General features: G+C 42.5%; 1 protein-coding gene across 1 annotated transcript in view; it reads left to right on the plus strand.

Moving 5' to 3' along the window:
* The window catches only part of LOC130367534 (erythropoietin-like), a 125141-nt gene that overhangs the window by 90142 nt on the left and 17573 nt on the right, over positions 1–17426 (plus strand). Inside the window, exon 2 of the mRNA XM_056569963.1 lies at positions 2781–2902. Within this exon, the coding sequence (XP_056425938.1) occupies positions 2781–2902 (122 nt within the window). The remainder of the gene's footprint in view (positions 1–2780; positions 2903–17426) is intronic.

The following is a 17426-nucleotide window of genomic DNA, read 5'->3' on the forward strand; positions in this document are numbered from 1 at the left end:
CCCCTGTCTGATAGGACTCCTCTGTACACTCCCCTGTCTGATAGGACTCCTCTGTACACTCCCCTGTCTTATAGGACTCCTCTGTACACTCCCCTGTCTGATATCACTCCTCTGTACACTCCCCTGTCTGATAGGACTCCTCTGTGCTCTCTCCTGTCTGATATCACTCCTCTGTACACTCCCCTGTCTGATAGGAATCCTCTGTACACTACCCTATCTGATAGGACTCCTCTGTACACTCCCCTGTCTGATAGTACTCCTCTGTTCTCTCTCCTGTCTGATAGGACTCCTCTGTACACTCCCCTGTGTGATAGGACTCCTCTGTACACTCCCCTATCTGATAGGACTCCTCTGTACACTCCCCTGTCTGATAGGACTACTCTGTACACTCCCCTGTCTGATATCACTCCTCTGTACACTACGCTGTCTGATAGGACTCCTCTGTACACTCCCCTGTCTGATTGATAGGACTCGTCTGTACACTCCCCTGTCTGATAGGACTCCTCTGTACACTCCCCTGTCTGATAGGACTCCTCTGTGCTCTCTCCTGTCTGATAGGACTCCTCTGTGCTCTCTCCTGTCTTATAGGACTCCTCTGTGCTCTCTCTTGTCTGGTAGCACTCCTCTGTGTTCTTTCCTATCTGACAGCACTCCTCTGTGCTCTCTCCTGTCTGATAGTGCTCCCTCCTGTCTGATAGTGCTCCTCTGTGCTCTCTCCTGTCTGATAGTGCTCATCTGTGCTCTCTCCTGTCTGATAGGACTCCTCTGTGCTCTCTCCTGTCTGATAGGACTCCTCTGTGCTCTCTCCTGTCTGATAGGACTCCCCTGTACTCTCTCCTGTCTGGTAGCACTCCTCTGTGCTCTCTCCTGTCTGATAGTGCTCCTCTGTGCTCTCTCCTGTCTGATAGTGCTCCTCTGTGCTCTCTCCTGTCTGATAGGACTCCTCTGTGCTCTCTCCTGTCTGATAGGACTCCTCTGTGCTCTCTCCAGTCTGATAGGACTCCTCTGTGCTCTCTCCTGTCTGATAGGACTCCTCTGTGCTCTCTCCTGTCTGATAGTACTCCTCTGTGCTCTCTCCTGTTTGATAGGACTCCTCTGTGCTCTCTCCTGTCTGATAGGACTCCTCTGTGCTCTCTCCTGTCTGATAGGACTCCTCTGTGCTCTCTCCTGTCTGATAGGAATCCTCTGTGCTCTCTCCTGTCTGATAGCACTCCTCTGTGCTCTCTCCTGTCTGATAGCACTCCTCTGTGCTCGCTCATGTCTGATAGGACTCCTCTGTGCTCTCTCCTGTCTGATAGGACTCTTTTGTGCTCTCTCCTGTCTGATAGCACTCCTTTTTGCTCTCCCTTGTCTGATAGTACTCCTCTGTGCTCTCTCCTGTCTGATAGCATTCCTCTGTGCTCGCTCATGTCTGATAGGACTCCTCTGTGCTCTCTCCTGTCTGATAGGACTCCTCTGTGTTCTCTCCTGTCTGATAGGACTCTTCTGTGCTCGCTCATGTCTGATAGGACTCCTCTGTGCTCTCTCCTGTCTGATATTACTCCTCTGTGCTCGATCATGTCTGATAGTGCTCCTCTGTGCTCTCTCCTGTAGTATCAGACAGGGGAGAGTACAGAGGAGTGCTAGCCCACCCTCACTTACTAGACTTTGTCCATGCTTGTGCTTCAGTTTGGACAAAGCCATGATTTCTATAAAAAGGAAATAACATTTTCTTATGAAGTATATTAGAAAGGCTAACGTTTTGCCAAGATGTACAACATATAAAAAGTTTTTGTATCTGACAGTGTCCATATTAGTCAGCTGTAAATGGTTGAAAATATAGAAGTAAAACAAAAACATTTTTTTTTTTACAATGTGTGAACACGGCATTAGACATGTGACACATGAGCTTTTTTGCACACAGACTGTTGCTATGCATAAGTATTCTGATAATATCCTAATGGTGTGCAGGCAATTACTATAAGCCTGGATTCTTTAATTATCAGATCCATTTAAAGTGACCTCTCAGTGAAAACTGAATATGCCACCTATGCCCAGAAGGGAGGAGCTCACTCACAGGGGTCTTTACATTGAATGCTCACTCACAGGGGTCTTTACATTGAATGCTCACTCACAGGGGTCTTTACATTGAATGCACACTCACAGGGGTCTTTAGATTGAATGCTCACTCACAGGGGTCTTTACATTGAATGCACACTCACAGGGGTCTTTACATTGAATGCTCACTCACAGGGGTCTTTACATTGAATGCTCACTCACAGGGGTCTTTATATTGAATGCTCACTCACAGGGGTCTTTACATTGAATGCTCACTCACAGGGGTCTTTACATTGAATGCTCACTCACAGGGGTCTTTACATTGAATGCTCACTCACAGGGGTCTTTACATTGAATGCTCACTCACAGGGGTCTTTACATTGAATTCTCACTCACAGGGGTCTTTACATTGAATGCTCACTCACAGGGGTCTTTACATTGAATGCTCACTCACAGGGGTCTTTACATTGAATGCTCACTCACAGGGGTCTTTACATTGGCAGTGGGTATCATGAGCCGCCTATAAACCCATATATATGAAATAACTCTCTGGGAATGTGTGACAGGGCCGTCCATATAAAGACCCCACTATATCCTCTAGTGGGCAGTAGGTGATAACTTAGGGGATGGTGTCTTCCTTTTGGCCACACCCCTTCCTGAATGGTCACATTATTATACAATACGTTTTTAACCTCCAACAGCAGCCGTCTGAATTAAATTGTCTCCTCTCTGCTGTTTTCCAGGTTTACTTATCCTGCTACAGATGTTACTTATTAATGTGAAGCTTGTTACTTCCCTGCCATTCTGCGATAAATCAGTTCTCGATTATTACATCAGATCCATCGCTGATCAAGAAAAAGCAATGGTGAGCTACAGGAATGTTCATAAAGCTATAGATCAGAGATGTTTCTAGTGCTAAACATATAGTTTCCAAAGAGAATTGTACGAGATATCCAGTGCTGAAAAACGTATCCCCTATCCTAAAGATAACGTATCCCCTATCCTAAAGATAACGTATCCCCTATCCTAAAGGTAACGTATCCTCTATCCTAAAGATAACGTATCCCCTATCCTAAAGATAACGTATCCCCTATTGTAAAGATAACGTATCCCCTATCCTAAAGATAACGTATCCCCTATCCTAAAGATAACTTATCCCCTATCCTAAAGATAACGTATCCCCTATCGTAAAGATAACTTATCCCCTATCCTAAAGATAACTTATCCCCTATCCTAAAGATAACTTATCCCCTATCCTAAAGATAACGTATCCCCTATCCTAAAGATAACTTATCCCCTATCCTAAAGATAACGTATCCCCTATCCTAAAGATAACGTATCCCCTATCCTAAAGATAACGTATCCCCTATCCTAAAGATAACGTATCCCCTATCCTAAAGATAACGTATCCCCTATCCTAAAGATTACTTATCCCCTATCCTAAAGATAACGTATCCCCTATCCTAAAGATAACGTATCCCCTATCCTAAAGATAACTTATCCCCTATCCTAAAGATAACGTATCCCCTATCCTAAAGATAACGTATCCCCTATCCTAAAGATAACTTATCCCCTATCCTAAAGATAACGTATCCCCTATCCTAAAGATAACGTATCCCCTATCGTAAAGATAACTTATCCCCTATCCTAAAGATAACGTATCCCCTATCCTAAAGATAACGTATCCCCTATCCTAAAGATAACTTATCCCCTATTGTAAAGATAACTTATCCCCTATCCTAAAGATAACTTATCCCCTATCGTAAAGATAACGTATCCCCTATCCTAAAGATAACGTATCCCCTATCCTAAAGATAACGTATCCCCTATCCTAAAGACAACGTATCCCCTATCCTAAAGACAACGTATCCCCTATCCTAAAGATAACGTATCCCCTATCCTAAAGATAACGTATCCCCTATCCTAAAGATAACGTATCCCCTATCCTAAAGATAACTTATCCCCTATCCTAAAGATAACGTATCCCCTATCCTAAAGATAACGTATCCCCTATCCTAAAGATAACGTATCCCCTATCCTAAAGATAACGTATCCCCTATCCTAAAGACAACTTATCCACTATCCTAAAGACAACGTATCCCCTATCCTAAAGATAACGTATCCCCTATCCTAAAGACAACGTATCCCCTATCCTAAAGACAACGTATCCCCTATCCTAAAGACAACTTATCCACTATCCTAAAGATAACGTATCCCCTATCCTAAAGATAACGTATCCCCTATCCTAAAGATAACTTATCCCCTATCCTAAAGATAACGTATCCCCTATCCTAAAGATAACGTATCCCCTATCCTAAAGATAACGTATCCCCTATCCTAAAGATAACGTATCCCCTATCCTAAAGATAACTTATCCCCTATCCTAAAGATAACGTATCCCCTATCCTAAAGGTAACGTATCCCCTATCCTAAAGGTAACGTATCCCCTATCCTAAAGGTAACGTATCCCCTATCCTAAAGATAACGTATTCCCTATCCTAAAGATAACTTATCCCCTACCCTAAAGATAACTTATCCCCTATCCTAAAGATAACTTATCCCCTATCCTAAAGATAACTTATTCCCTATCCTAAAGATAACTTATCCCCTATCCTAAAGATAACTTATCCCCTATCCTAAAGGTAACGTATCCCCTATCCTAAAGGTAACGGATCCCCTATCCTAAAGGTAACTTATCCCCTATCCTAAAGGTAACGTATCCCCTATCCTAAAGATAACTTATCCCCTATCCTAAAGATAACGTATCCCCTATCTTAAAGATAACGTATCCCCTATCCTAAAGATAACTTATCCCCTATCCTAAAGGTAACTTATCCCCTATCCTAAAGGTAACGTATCCCCTATCCTAAAGATAACTTATCCCCTATCCTAAAGATAACGTATGCCCTATCCTAAAGATAACGTATCCCCTATCCTAAAGATAACTTATCCCCTATCCTAAAGATAACGTATCCCCTATCCTAAAGATAACTTATCCCCTATCCTAAAGATAACTTATCCACTATCCTAAAGGTAACTTATCCCCTATCCTAAAGGTAACTTATCCCCTATCCTAAAGGTAACATATCCCCTATCCTAAAGATAACGTATCCCCTATCCTAAAGATAACGTATCCCCTATCCTAAAGATAACGTATCCCCTATCCTAAAGATAACGTATCCCCTATCCTAAAGATAACTTATCCCCTATCCTAAAGATAACGTATCCCCTATCCTAAAGATAACGTATCCCCTATCCTAAAGATAACGTATCCCCTATCCTAAAGATAACTTATCCCCTATCCTAAAGGTAACGTATCCCCTATCCTAAAGATAACTTATCCACTATCCTAAAGATAACGTATCCCCTATCCTAAAGATAACTTATCCCCTATCCTAAAGGTAACTTATCCCCTATCCTAAAGATAACGTATCCCCTATCCTAAAGGTAACGTATCCCCTATCCTAAAGGTAACTTATCCCCTATCCTAAAGGTAACTTATCCCCTATCCTAAAGGTAACTTATCCCCTATCCTAAAGATAACGTATCCCCTATCCTAAAGATAACTTATCCCTTATCCTAAAGGTAACTTATCCCCTATCCTAAAGGTAACGTATCCCCTATCCTAAAGATAACTTATCCCCTATCCTAAAGATAACTTATCCCCTGTCCTAAAGGTAACGTATCCCCTATCCTAAAGACAACGTATCCCCTATCCTAAAGATAACGTATCCCCTATCCTAAAGATAACGTATCCCCTATCCTAAAGATAACGTATTCCCTATCCTAAAGATAACTTATCCCCTATCCTAAAGATAACGTATCCCCTATCCTAAAGATAACTTATCCCCTATCCTAAAGGTAACGTATCCCCTATCCTAAAGATAACTTATCCCCTATCCTAAAGATAACGTATCCCCTATCCTAAAGGTAACTTATCCCCTATCCTAAAGATAACTTATCCCCTATCCTAAAGATAACTTATCCCCTATCCTAAAGGTAACGTATCCCCTATCCTAAAGGTAACGTATCCCCTATCCTAAAGGTAACTTATCCCCTATCCTAAAGATAACTTATCCCCTATTCTAAAGATAACTTATCCCCTATCCTAAAGATAACTTATCCCCTATCCTAAAGGTAACGTATCCCCTATCCTAAAGATAACTTATCCCCTATCCTAAAGATAACTTATCCCCTATCCTAAAGATAACTTATCCCCTATCCTAAAGATAACGTATCCCCTATCCTAAAGATAACTTATCCCCTATCCTAAAGATAACGTATCCCCTATCCTAAAGATAACTTATCCCCTATCCTAAAGATAACTTATCCCCTATCCTAAAGATAACGTATCCCCTATCCTAAAGATAACTTATCCCCTATCCTAAAGATAACTTATCCCCTATCCTAAAGATAACGTATCCCCTATCCTAAAGATAACGTATCCCCTATCCTAAAGATAACGTATCCCCTATCCTAAAGATAACGTATCCCCTATCCTAAAGATAACTTATCCCCTATCCTAAAGATAACGTATCCCCTATCCTAAAGATAACGTATCCCCTATCCTAAAGATAACTTATCCCCTATCCTAAAGATAACTTATCCCCTATCCTAAAGATAACGTATCCCCTATCCTAAAGATAACGTATCCCCTATCCTAAAGGTAACGTATCCCCTATCCTAAAGATAACGTATCCCCTATCCTAAAGATAACGTATCCCCTATCCTAAAGATAACGTATCCCCTATCCTAAAGATTACTTATCCCCTATCCTAAAGACAACGTATCCCCTATCCTAAAGATAACTTATCCCCTATCCTAAAGATAACGTATCCCCTATCCTAAAGATAACGTATCCCCTATCCTAAAGGTAACGTATCCCCTATCCTAAAGATAACTTATTCCCTATCCTAAAGATAACTTATCCACTATCCTAAAGATAACTTATCCCCTATCCTAAAGATAACTTATCCCCTATCCTAAAGGTAACTTATCCCCTATCCTAAAGACAACGTATCCCCTATCCTAAAGATAACGTATCCACTATCCTAAAGATAACGTATCCCCTTTCCTAAAGATAACGTATCCCCTATCCTAAAGATAACGTATCCCCTATCCTAAAGATAACGTATCCCCTATCCTAAAGATAACTTATCCCCTATCCTAAAGATAACGTATCCCCTATCCTAAAGACAACGTATCCCCTATCCTAAAGATAACGTATCCCCTATCCTAAAGACAACGTATCCCCTATCCTAAAGACAACGTATCCCCTATCCTAAAGATAACTTATCCCCTATCCTAAAGATAACTTATCCCCTATCCTAAAGGTAACGTATCCCCTATCCTAAAGGTAACTTATCCCCTATCCTAAAGGTAACGGATCCCCTATCCTAAAGATAACGTATCCCCTATCCTAAAGATAACTTATCCCCTATCCTAAAGATAACGTATCCCCTATCCTAAAGATAACTTATCCCCTATCCTAAAGATAACGTATCCCCTATCCTAAAGATAACGTATCCCCTTTCCTAAAGATAACTTATCCCATATCCTAAAGATAACTTATCCCCTATCCTAAAGTTTAAGATCACGGAAGGTCCGACCGCTGGGGCCCCCCATGATCTCCTGTATGGGCCCGCGCTGCCTTAGGCAATGTCCGGCTCTCCCATAGCAGGGTATTGAGGGGGCGTGTCAGGGGGGGGCTCTTGCGGTCGGACCCCCTGCGATCTGAAAGTTATCCCCTATCTTTAGGATAGGGGATACGTTTTTCAGCACTGGACTACTCCTTTAACACAGAATTACAACAGAGGGTTATTACAGGTCTCATACGTGTAGAATAAGCGCTGCGGAATCTGTAGGCGCTATATAAATATAAATAAATAAATGTACAATGTGATCATCAGAATCCAACACTTTACAATGTAGAAGTCGACTTTGGACCAACACGTTCCGTAAATGATGAAATAATTACACAAAAAAACCTAAAAGCAATTCAAAGCTGAACATACACATAATATAGACATTGACTGATCACTTGTTTGGCCAACAGCTACACGATATCTATATCACATATGTGAGTCCAACATATATATATATATATATATATATATATATATATATATACACACACACTATATATATATATATATATATATATATATATACACACATTATATATATATATATATATATATATATATATATATATACATATACAGTATCTCACATAAGTGAGTCCACCATATATATATATATATATATATATATATATATATATATATATACAGGGGGGCCATTAATAGGATACACCTTAATAAAATGGGAATGGTTGGTGATATTAACTTCCTGTTTGTGGCACATTAGTATATGTGAGGGGGAAAACTTTTCAAGATGGGTGGTGACCATGGCGGCCATTTTGAAGTCGGCCATATTGAATCCAACTTTTGTTTTTTCAATAGGAAGAGGGTCATGTGACACATCGAACTTATTGGGAATTTCACAAGAAAAACAATGATGTGTTCGGTTTTAACGTAACTTTATTCTTTCATGAGTTATTTACAAGTTTCTGATCACTTATAAGATGTGTTCATTGTGCTGTCCATTGTGTTGGATTGTCAATGCCACCCTCTTCTCTATATACTGCTATATACTACTATATACACCGCAGGAGAAATGCCAGCACAGGCTTCCAGTATCCGTATACACTGCTATATACTACTATATACACCGCAGGAGAAATGCCAGCACAGGCTTCCAGTATCCGTATACACTGCTATATACTACTATATACACCGCAGGAGAAATGCTAGCACAGGCTTCCAGTATCTGTATACACTGCTATATACTACTATATACACTGCAGGAGAAATGCTAGCACAGGCTTCCAGTATCCGTATACACTGCTATATACTACTATATACACCGCAGGAGAAATGCTAGCACAGGCTTCCAGTATTTGTATACACTGCTATATACTACTATATACACCGCAGGAGAAATGCTAGCACAGGCTTCCAGTATCTGTATTCACTGCTATATACTGCTATATACACCGCAGGAGAAATGCTAGCACAGGCTTCCAGTAACCGTATACACTGCTATATACTACTATATACACCGCAGGAGAAATGCTAGCACAGGCTTCCAGTATCTGTATACACTGCTGTATACTACTATATACACCACAGGAGAAATGCTAGCACAGGCTTCCAGTATCTGTATACACTGCTATATACTACTATATACACCGCAGGAGAAATGCGAGCACAGGCTTCCAGTATCTGCATACACTGCTATATACTACTATATACACCGCAGGAGAAATGCTAGCACAGGCTTCCAGTATCTGTATACACTGCTATATACTACTATATACACCGCAGGAGAAATGCTAGCACAGGCTTCCGTATACACTGCTATATACTACTATATACACCGCAGGAGAAATGCTAGCACAGGCTTCCGTATACACTGCTATATACTACTATATACACCGCAGGAGAAATGCGAGCACAGGCTTCCAGTATCTGTATACACTGCTATATACACCACAGGAGAAATGCTAGCACAGGCTTCCAGTATCTGTATACACTGCTATATACTACTATATACACGGCAGGAGAAATGCTAGCACAGGCTTCCAGTATCCGTATACACTGCTATACACTACTATATACACCGCAGGAGAAATGCTAGCACAGGCTTCCAATATCCGTATACACTGCTAAATACTACTATATACACCGCAGGAGAAATGCTAGCACAGGCTTCAAGTATCCGTATACACTGCTATATACTACTATATACACTGCAGGAGAAATGCTAGCACAGGCTTCCAGTATCCGTATACACTGCTACATACTACTATATACACTGCAGGAGAAATGCTAGCACAGGCTTCCAGTATCTGTATACACTGCTATATACTACTATATACACTGCAGGAGAAATGCTAGCACAGGCTTCCAGTATCCGTATACACTGCTATATACTACTATATACACCGCAGGAGAAATGCTAGCACAGGCTTCCAGTATCTGTATTCACTGCTATATACTGCTATATACACCGCAGGAGAAATGCTAGCACAGGCTTCCAGTAACCGTATACACTGCTATATACTACTATATACACTGCAGGAGAAATGCTAGCACAGGCTTCCAGTATCTGTATATACTGCTGTATACTACTATATACACCACAGGAGAAATGCTAGCACAGGCTTCCAGTATCTGTATACACTGCTATATACTACTATATACACCGCAGGAGAAATGCGAGCACAGGCTTCCAGTATCTGTATACACTGCTATATACTACTATATACACCGCAGGAGAAATGCTAGCACAGGCTTCCAGTATCTGTATACACTGCTATATACTACTATATACACCGCAGGAGAAATGCTAGCACAGGCTTCCGTATACACTGCTATATACTACTATATACACCGCAGGAGAAATGCTAGCACAGGCTTCCAGTATCCGTATACACTGCTATATACTACTATATACACCACAGGAGAAATGCTAGCACAGGCTTCCAGTATCTGTATACACTGCTATATACTACTATATACACCGCAGGAGAAATGCTAGCACAGGCTTCCAGTATCCGTATACACTGCTATATACTACTATATACACCGCAGGAGAAATGCTAGCACAGGCTTCCAGTATCCGTATACACTGCTATATACTACTATATACACCGCAGGAGAAATGCTAGCACAGGCTTCCAGTATCTGTATACTCTGCTATATACTACTATATACACCGCAGGAGAAATGCTAGCACAGGCTTCCAGTATCTGTATACACTGCTATATACTACTATATACACTGCAGGAGAAATGCAACACAGGCTTCCAGTATCTGTATACACTGCTATATACTACTATATACACCGCAGGAGAAATGCAGCACAGGCTTCCAGTATCTGTATACACTGCTATATACTACTATATACACCGCAGGAGAAATGCTAGCACAGGACTCCAGTATACACTGCTATATACTACTATATACACCGCAGGAGAAATGCTAGCACAGGCTTCCAGTATCCGTATACACTCCTATATACTACTATATACACAGCAGGAGAAATGCTAGCACGGGCTTTCAGTATCCGTATACACTGCTATATACTACTATATACACCACAGGAGAAATGCTAGCACAGGCTTCCAGTATCCGTATACACTGCTATATACTACTATATACACCGCAGGAGAAATTCTAGCACAGGCTTTCAGTATCTGTATACACTGCTATATACTACTATATACACCACAGGAGAAATGCTAGCACAGGCTTCCAGTATACACTGCTATATACTACTATATACACCGCAGGAGAAATGCTAGCACAGGCTTCCAGTATCCGTATACACTGCTATATACTACTATATACACCACAGGAGAAACGCCAGCACAGGCTTCCAGTATCTGTATACACTGCTATATACTACTATATACACCGCAGGAGAAATGCCAGCACAGGCTTCCAGTATCCGTATACACTGCTATATACTACTATATACACCGCAGGAGAAATGCTAGCACAGGCTTCCAGTATCTGTATACACTGCTATATACTACTATATACACCACAGGAGACACGCCAGCACAGGCTTCCAGTATCTGTATACACTGCTATATACTACTATATACACTGCAGGAGAAATGCTAGCACAGGCCTCCAGTATCCAGAGTTTCAGGTGCTGCACATCTCGTATCTTCACAGAATAGACAATTGCCTTCAGATGACCCCAAAGATAAAAGTCTAAGGGGGTCAGATCGGGAGACCTTGGGGCCATTCAACTGGCCCATGATGACCAATCCACTTTCCAGGAAACTGTTCATCTAGGAATGCTCGGACCTGACACCCATAATGTGGTGGTCACCATCTTGCTGGAAAAACTCAGGGAACGTGCAGCTTCAGTGCATAAAGAGGGAAACACGTCGTCATGTAGCAATTTCACATATCCAGTGGCCTTGAGGTTTCCATTGATGAAGAATGGCCCCACTATCTTTGTACCCCATATACCACACCAGACCATCAATGTTTGTGTCCCAACAGTCTTGGAGGGATCTATCCAATGTGGTTAGTGTCAGACCAATAGCGCTGGTTTTGTTTGTTAACTTCACCATTCACATAAAAGTTTCCTCATCACTGAACAAAATCTTCTGCGTAATCTGAGGGGCCTGTTTCAATTTTTGTTTTGCCCATTTTGCAAATTCAGTGCCGATCTAGGTCATCCTCGTTGCGATGCTGCAGTAGCAGGAGTTTGTAAGGTGCCATTTGTGAGTAGCTAATATCCGCTGAAGGGATGTTCAACTAATGCCACTCTCCAGTAACATGCGGCGAGTGCTACGCTGTGGGCTCTTGCTGAATGAAGCGAGGACAGCCACTGATGTTTCTTCTTTAGTGACAGATTTCATGTGTCCACATTTTGGCAAATCCAACATTGAACCAGTTTAACAAAACTTAGCAAGCAGTTTGCTAACTGTAGCATGGGAGATGGGTGGTCTCGTAGGGTGTCTTGCATTGAAATCTGCTGCAATGACCCGGTTACTGCGTTCACCAGACATAAACACTATTTCTATCCGCTCCTCACGTGTTAACCTCGAAGACATGTCGATGGCTGTAAACAAAGAGAAACTTGTAAATAACTCATGAAAGAATAAAGTTACGTTAAAACCAAGCACATCATTGGTTTTCTTGTGAAATTCCCAATTATTTTGATGTGTCACATGACCATCTTCCTATTGAAAAAACAAAAGTTGGATTCAAAATGGCCGACTTCAAAATGGCCGCCATGGTCACCACCCATCTTGAAAAGTTTACCCCCTCACATATACTAATGTGCCCAAAACAGGACGTTATCACCAACCATTCCCATTTTATTAAGGTGGCCCACCCTGTATATATATACTAGCTGAGTACTCGGCGTTGCCCGGTTTTTCCTTCCTCATCCTTGTTGGGGAGGAAAATCAACAAAGGAGGAAGCTTTTGACTTCATATCCCATCCCCCATATATTGTTGTCATATCCCAACCCCATATCCCGTCCTCCTATCCCGTCCTCCTATCTCGACCTCCTATCCCGACCTCCTATCCCGTCCTCCTATCCCGTTCTTCTATCCCATCCTCCTATCTCAACCTCCTATCCCGTCCTCCTATCCCCACCTCCTATCCCGTCCTCATATCACGACCTCCTAACTCGACCTCCTATCCCGACCATCCCGTCGTCCTATCCCGACCTCCTATCTCGACCTCCTATCTCGACCTCCCATCCGATCCTCCTATCCCGACCTCCTAATATGTGACCAGGTATTGAAATTTCTCCAGCCGTACAGAAGTTATGTGAAAACATACATTTCCCATTGATTTGCATGGGACTTTAAACAAAAACCCGGACCCTCACAAATGGGGGTAGTTAAGGGTTAATCTAACTATCCTATATTTTAAGTGGACATATAAGTAACATGTGACCAAGTATTATGGAAATATCTCCAGCCGTTTGGAAGTTATGCAGTAACATTTATTTTCCATTGACTCGTATGGGACTTTAAACATAAACTCCGCCCCTGGCAAATTGGGGTGAGTAAGGGTTAAATCACCTATCCTATGTTTGTTGGTGACATATAAGTAACATGTGGCCAAGTTTCATGTTAATATCTTTAGCCGTTTGGACGTGATGCTTGAACATACACACATATACATACATATACATACATATATACACACATACATATATACATACACACACACACACACGTTGAATTTTATATATATAGATATATATATATATATTGACAGAATCTATATCACATGTGAGTCAACCACATATATATATATTTAAATATACACACACATATATATATATATATATATATATATATACACACACACACACAGTATCTCACATAAGTAAGTCCACCTGCTACATTTTTGTAAATATGACATATATTCTTATGTGACAACACTGAATTTAGTGCACAGCTGTATAACAGTGTTTAATGTTGTGTTTCCTCGAAATAACTCAACACACAGCCATTAAAGGGATTATCCAGGAAAAGGAGATTTTTTAGACTTACCGTAAAATCTCTTTCTCGATGGATCCATTGGGGGACACAGACTCTGGGTATATGCTGCTGTCTATAGGAGGCTTGACACTATGGTAACCAAAAAGTCGGCTCCCCCAACAGCAGGATATACCCGCCTCCAGGCCACTGAGCAATTCAGTTTAGTCTCAGAGCAATAGGAGGAGACCGACAGGTCAAAAGAAAAAAACCATGAACTGTCCGAGAACCCGAAGAAACAATAACTGAACACTCCCTCGGACAGATAACCGAAAAGGAACCCCAGAAAAAGGGCGGAAGCTGTGTCCCCCAATGGACCCTTCGAGAAAGAGATTTTACGGTAAGTCTAAAAAATCTCCTTTTCTCTATCGGCTCCATTGGGGGACACAGACTCTGGGACGTACCAAAGCCGTTCCTTGGGTGGGCAGAGAAAAAAGGTCAGGCAGTCGGCTGTACCACCGCCGCCTGCAACACCTTACGGCCCAGACTAGCATCAGCCGATGCGAAAGTATGAACCTGGTAGAATCTCGAAAAGTGTGCAAAGACGACCAGGTGGCCGCTTTACAGATCTGCGAGGCCGAGGCCTTGCTTTGGAGAGCCCAGGATGCTCCCACAGAGCGAGTGGAATGAGCTAAAATCCTGAAGGGTGGGGTCCTCCCCTTGCAGCGGTAAGCTTCTGAAATAGCACATCAGATCCACCGAGAAATGGTGGCCTTAGAAGCAGGCTGTCCCTTCCAATCGCCTTCCGTAAGGACGAAAAAAGAATTGCAGTAACGAAAGGAAGAGGTGACGGAAAGATAAGTCCGAACAGCTCGTACCACATCCAATTTGTGGAGCAGGCGCTCCCTGGGATGAGGGGTAGCGGGACAAAAGGATGGAAGGAAGATGTCCTCGTTGAGATGAAAATCCGAAACGAATTTAGGCAAGAAAGACGGATCTGGTTGGAAAACAATCTTGTCCAGATGAACTATCAGGAAAGGAGAACAGCAGGAGAGAGCTGCCAGTTCAGATACTCTCCTAATGGAGGTAATAGCTATAAGAAAAGCCACTTTCCAGGAAAGGAGGCAAAGGGGAACCTCCCCAAGAGGCTCAAAGGGTGTGCCCTGGAGAGAGCCTAGAACAAAGTTCAAGTCCCAAGGGGGAGAAGGGGACCGAAAAGGAGGGGCAGCATGTGCCACTCCTTGGAGGAAGGTCCGGACATGAGAATTGGAAGCCAGAGGATGCTGAAAAAGAATAGAAAGGGGCGAAACCTGACCCTTAAGGGAGCTGAGAGCCAACCCTTGTTCCAACCCCGACTGTAAAAAGGAGAGGAGACGGGGCACGGAAAAGGTAACTGGAGTAAAAAATTGAGCTTCGCACCAACGAAAGTAGGACCGCCAGGTACGGTGACGGTAATGAAACTGGGCAAAGGGTACGGCCTCCATGGCTGCCACCATCCGACCCAGGACTTCCATGCAAGTACGGATGGTGACCGGGGATGGTGTCCGGAGGGAGCGGACTCCCGATAAGAGGGCCAGACGTTTGTCCAGCGGAAGGCGAATCCGAGCCGAGGCAGAGTCGAACTGAAGCCCCAAGAAGACCAGAGACTGGTTGGGGTAGAGAACTGACTTGTCTCGGTTGACCATCCACCCGAAGCGACATAAGGTCTGAAGAGTGAGGCTCACATTCTCTGGTGGGGGCTTTGATGAGAAGGTCGTCCAAGTAGGGTATCACTGAGACCCCTCTTGACCGTAACAGAGCTACCACAGGCACCAGAATCTTGGTAAAGACCCGTGGTGCCGTGGCCAGACCAAAGGGGAGAGCCACAAATTGATAATGACCTTCCTGAACCGCAAAGCGGAGACACTAAGCAAAAACTGAATTGCTCAGTGGCCTGGAGGCGGGTATATCCTGCTGGGAGGAGCCGACTTTTTGGTTACCATAGTGTCAAGCCTCCTAGAGACAGCAGCATATACCCAGAGTCTGTGTCCCCCAATGGAGCCGATAGAGAAAAAAAATGTTTTAATAAATCAACTGACTCCAGAAAGTTAAACAGATTTGTAATTGACTTCTATTAAAAAACTGTAATCCTTTCAGTACTTATGAGTTGCTGAAGTTGACTTGTTCTTTTCTGTCTAAGTGCTCTCTGATGACACCTGTCTCGGGAACTGTCCAGAGTAGAAGCAAATCCCCATTGCAAACCTCCTCTACTCTGTTCAGTTCCCGAGACAGACAGAGATGTCAGCAGAGAGCAGTGTTGCCAGACAGAAAAGAACAACTCAACTACAGCAGCTGATAATTATTGGAAGGATTATTTTTTAATAGAAGTAATTTACAAATCTGTTTAATTATCTGGAGCCAGTTGATATGGAATACCCCTTTAAAGTCTTAACCTTGGCAACAAAAGTGAGGACACCCCTAAGTGGAAATATCCAAAGTGGGCTCAATTTGCCATTTTTTCTCCCTAGTTTCATGTGAATTTATTAGTTATATCAGGTCTTAAGTGTGAATGGGGAATGAAAAAAAAGAATTGTTGCTCTACATAAAGATGGCCTAGACCAGTGGTCTCCAACCTGCGGACCTCCAGATGTTGTAAAACTACAACTCCCAGCATACCCGGACAGCCGTTGGCTGTCCGGGCATGCTGGGAGTTGTAGTTTTGCAACATCTGGAGGTCCGCAGGTTGGAGACCACTAACCTAGGCTATAAGCAGATTGCAAAGACCCCGAAACTGAGCTGCAGCACGGTGGGCGACACCATACAGCGATCTCACAGGACAGGGTCCACTTTAGAACAGAATCTGGTGAACTCAATTTAAGGCAGTGCTGGAAAACTTTTTTTTTTAACGAACTGGTGCCAGAAAGTTAAACAGATTTGTAAATCACTACTATTAAAAAATCTTAATCCTTCCAGTACTTATTAGCGGCTGAATACTACAGAGGAAATTCTTTTCTTTTTGGAACACAGAGCTCTCTGCTGACATCATGACCCCAGTGCTCTCTGCTGACATCTCTGTCCATTTTAGGAACTGTCCAGAGCAGAATGTGTTTGCTATGGGGATTTTCTCCTACTCTGGACAGTTCTTAAAATGGACAGAGATGTCAGCAGAGAGCACTGGGGTCATGATGTCAGCAGAGAGCTCTGTGTTCCAAAAAGAAAATAATTTCCTCTGTAGTATTCAGCAGCTAGTAAGTACTGGAAGGATTAAGATTTTTTTTTATAGAAGTAATTTACAAATCTGTTTAACTACTTGGCACCGGAGTACCCCTTTAACCCCTTAAGGACCACGGGTTTTTCCGTTTTTGCACTTTCATTTTTTCC

The sequence above is a fragment of the Hyla sarda genome, chromosome 4 (genome assembly GCF_029499605.1).
Source record: "Hyla sarda isolate aHylSar1 chromosome 4, aHylSar1.hap1, whole genome shotgun sequence".
NCBI classification, from domain to species: Eukaryota; Metazoa; Chordata; class Amphibia; order Anura; family Hylidae; genus Hyla; species Hyla sarda.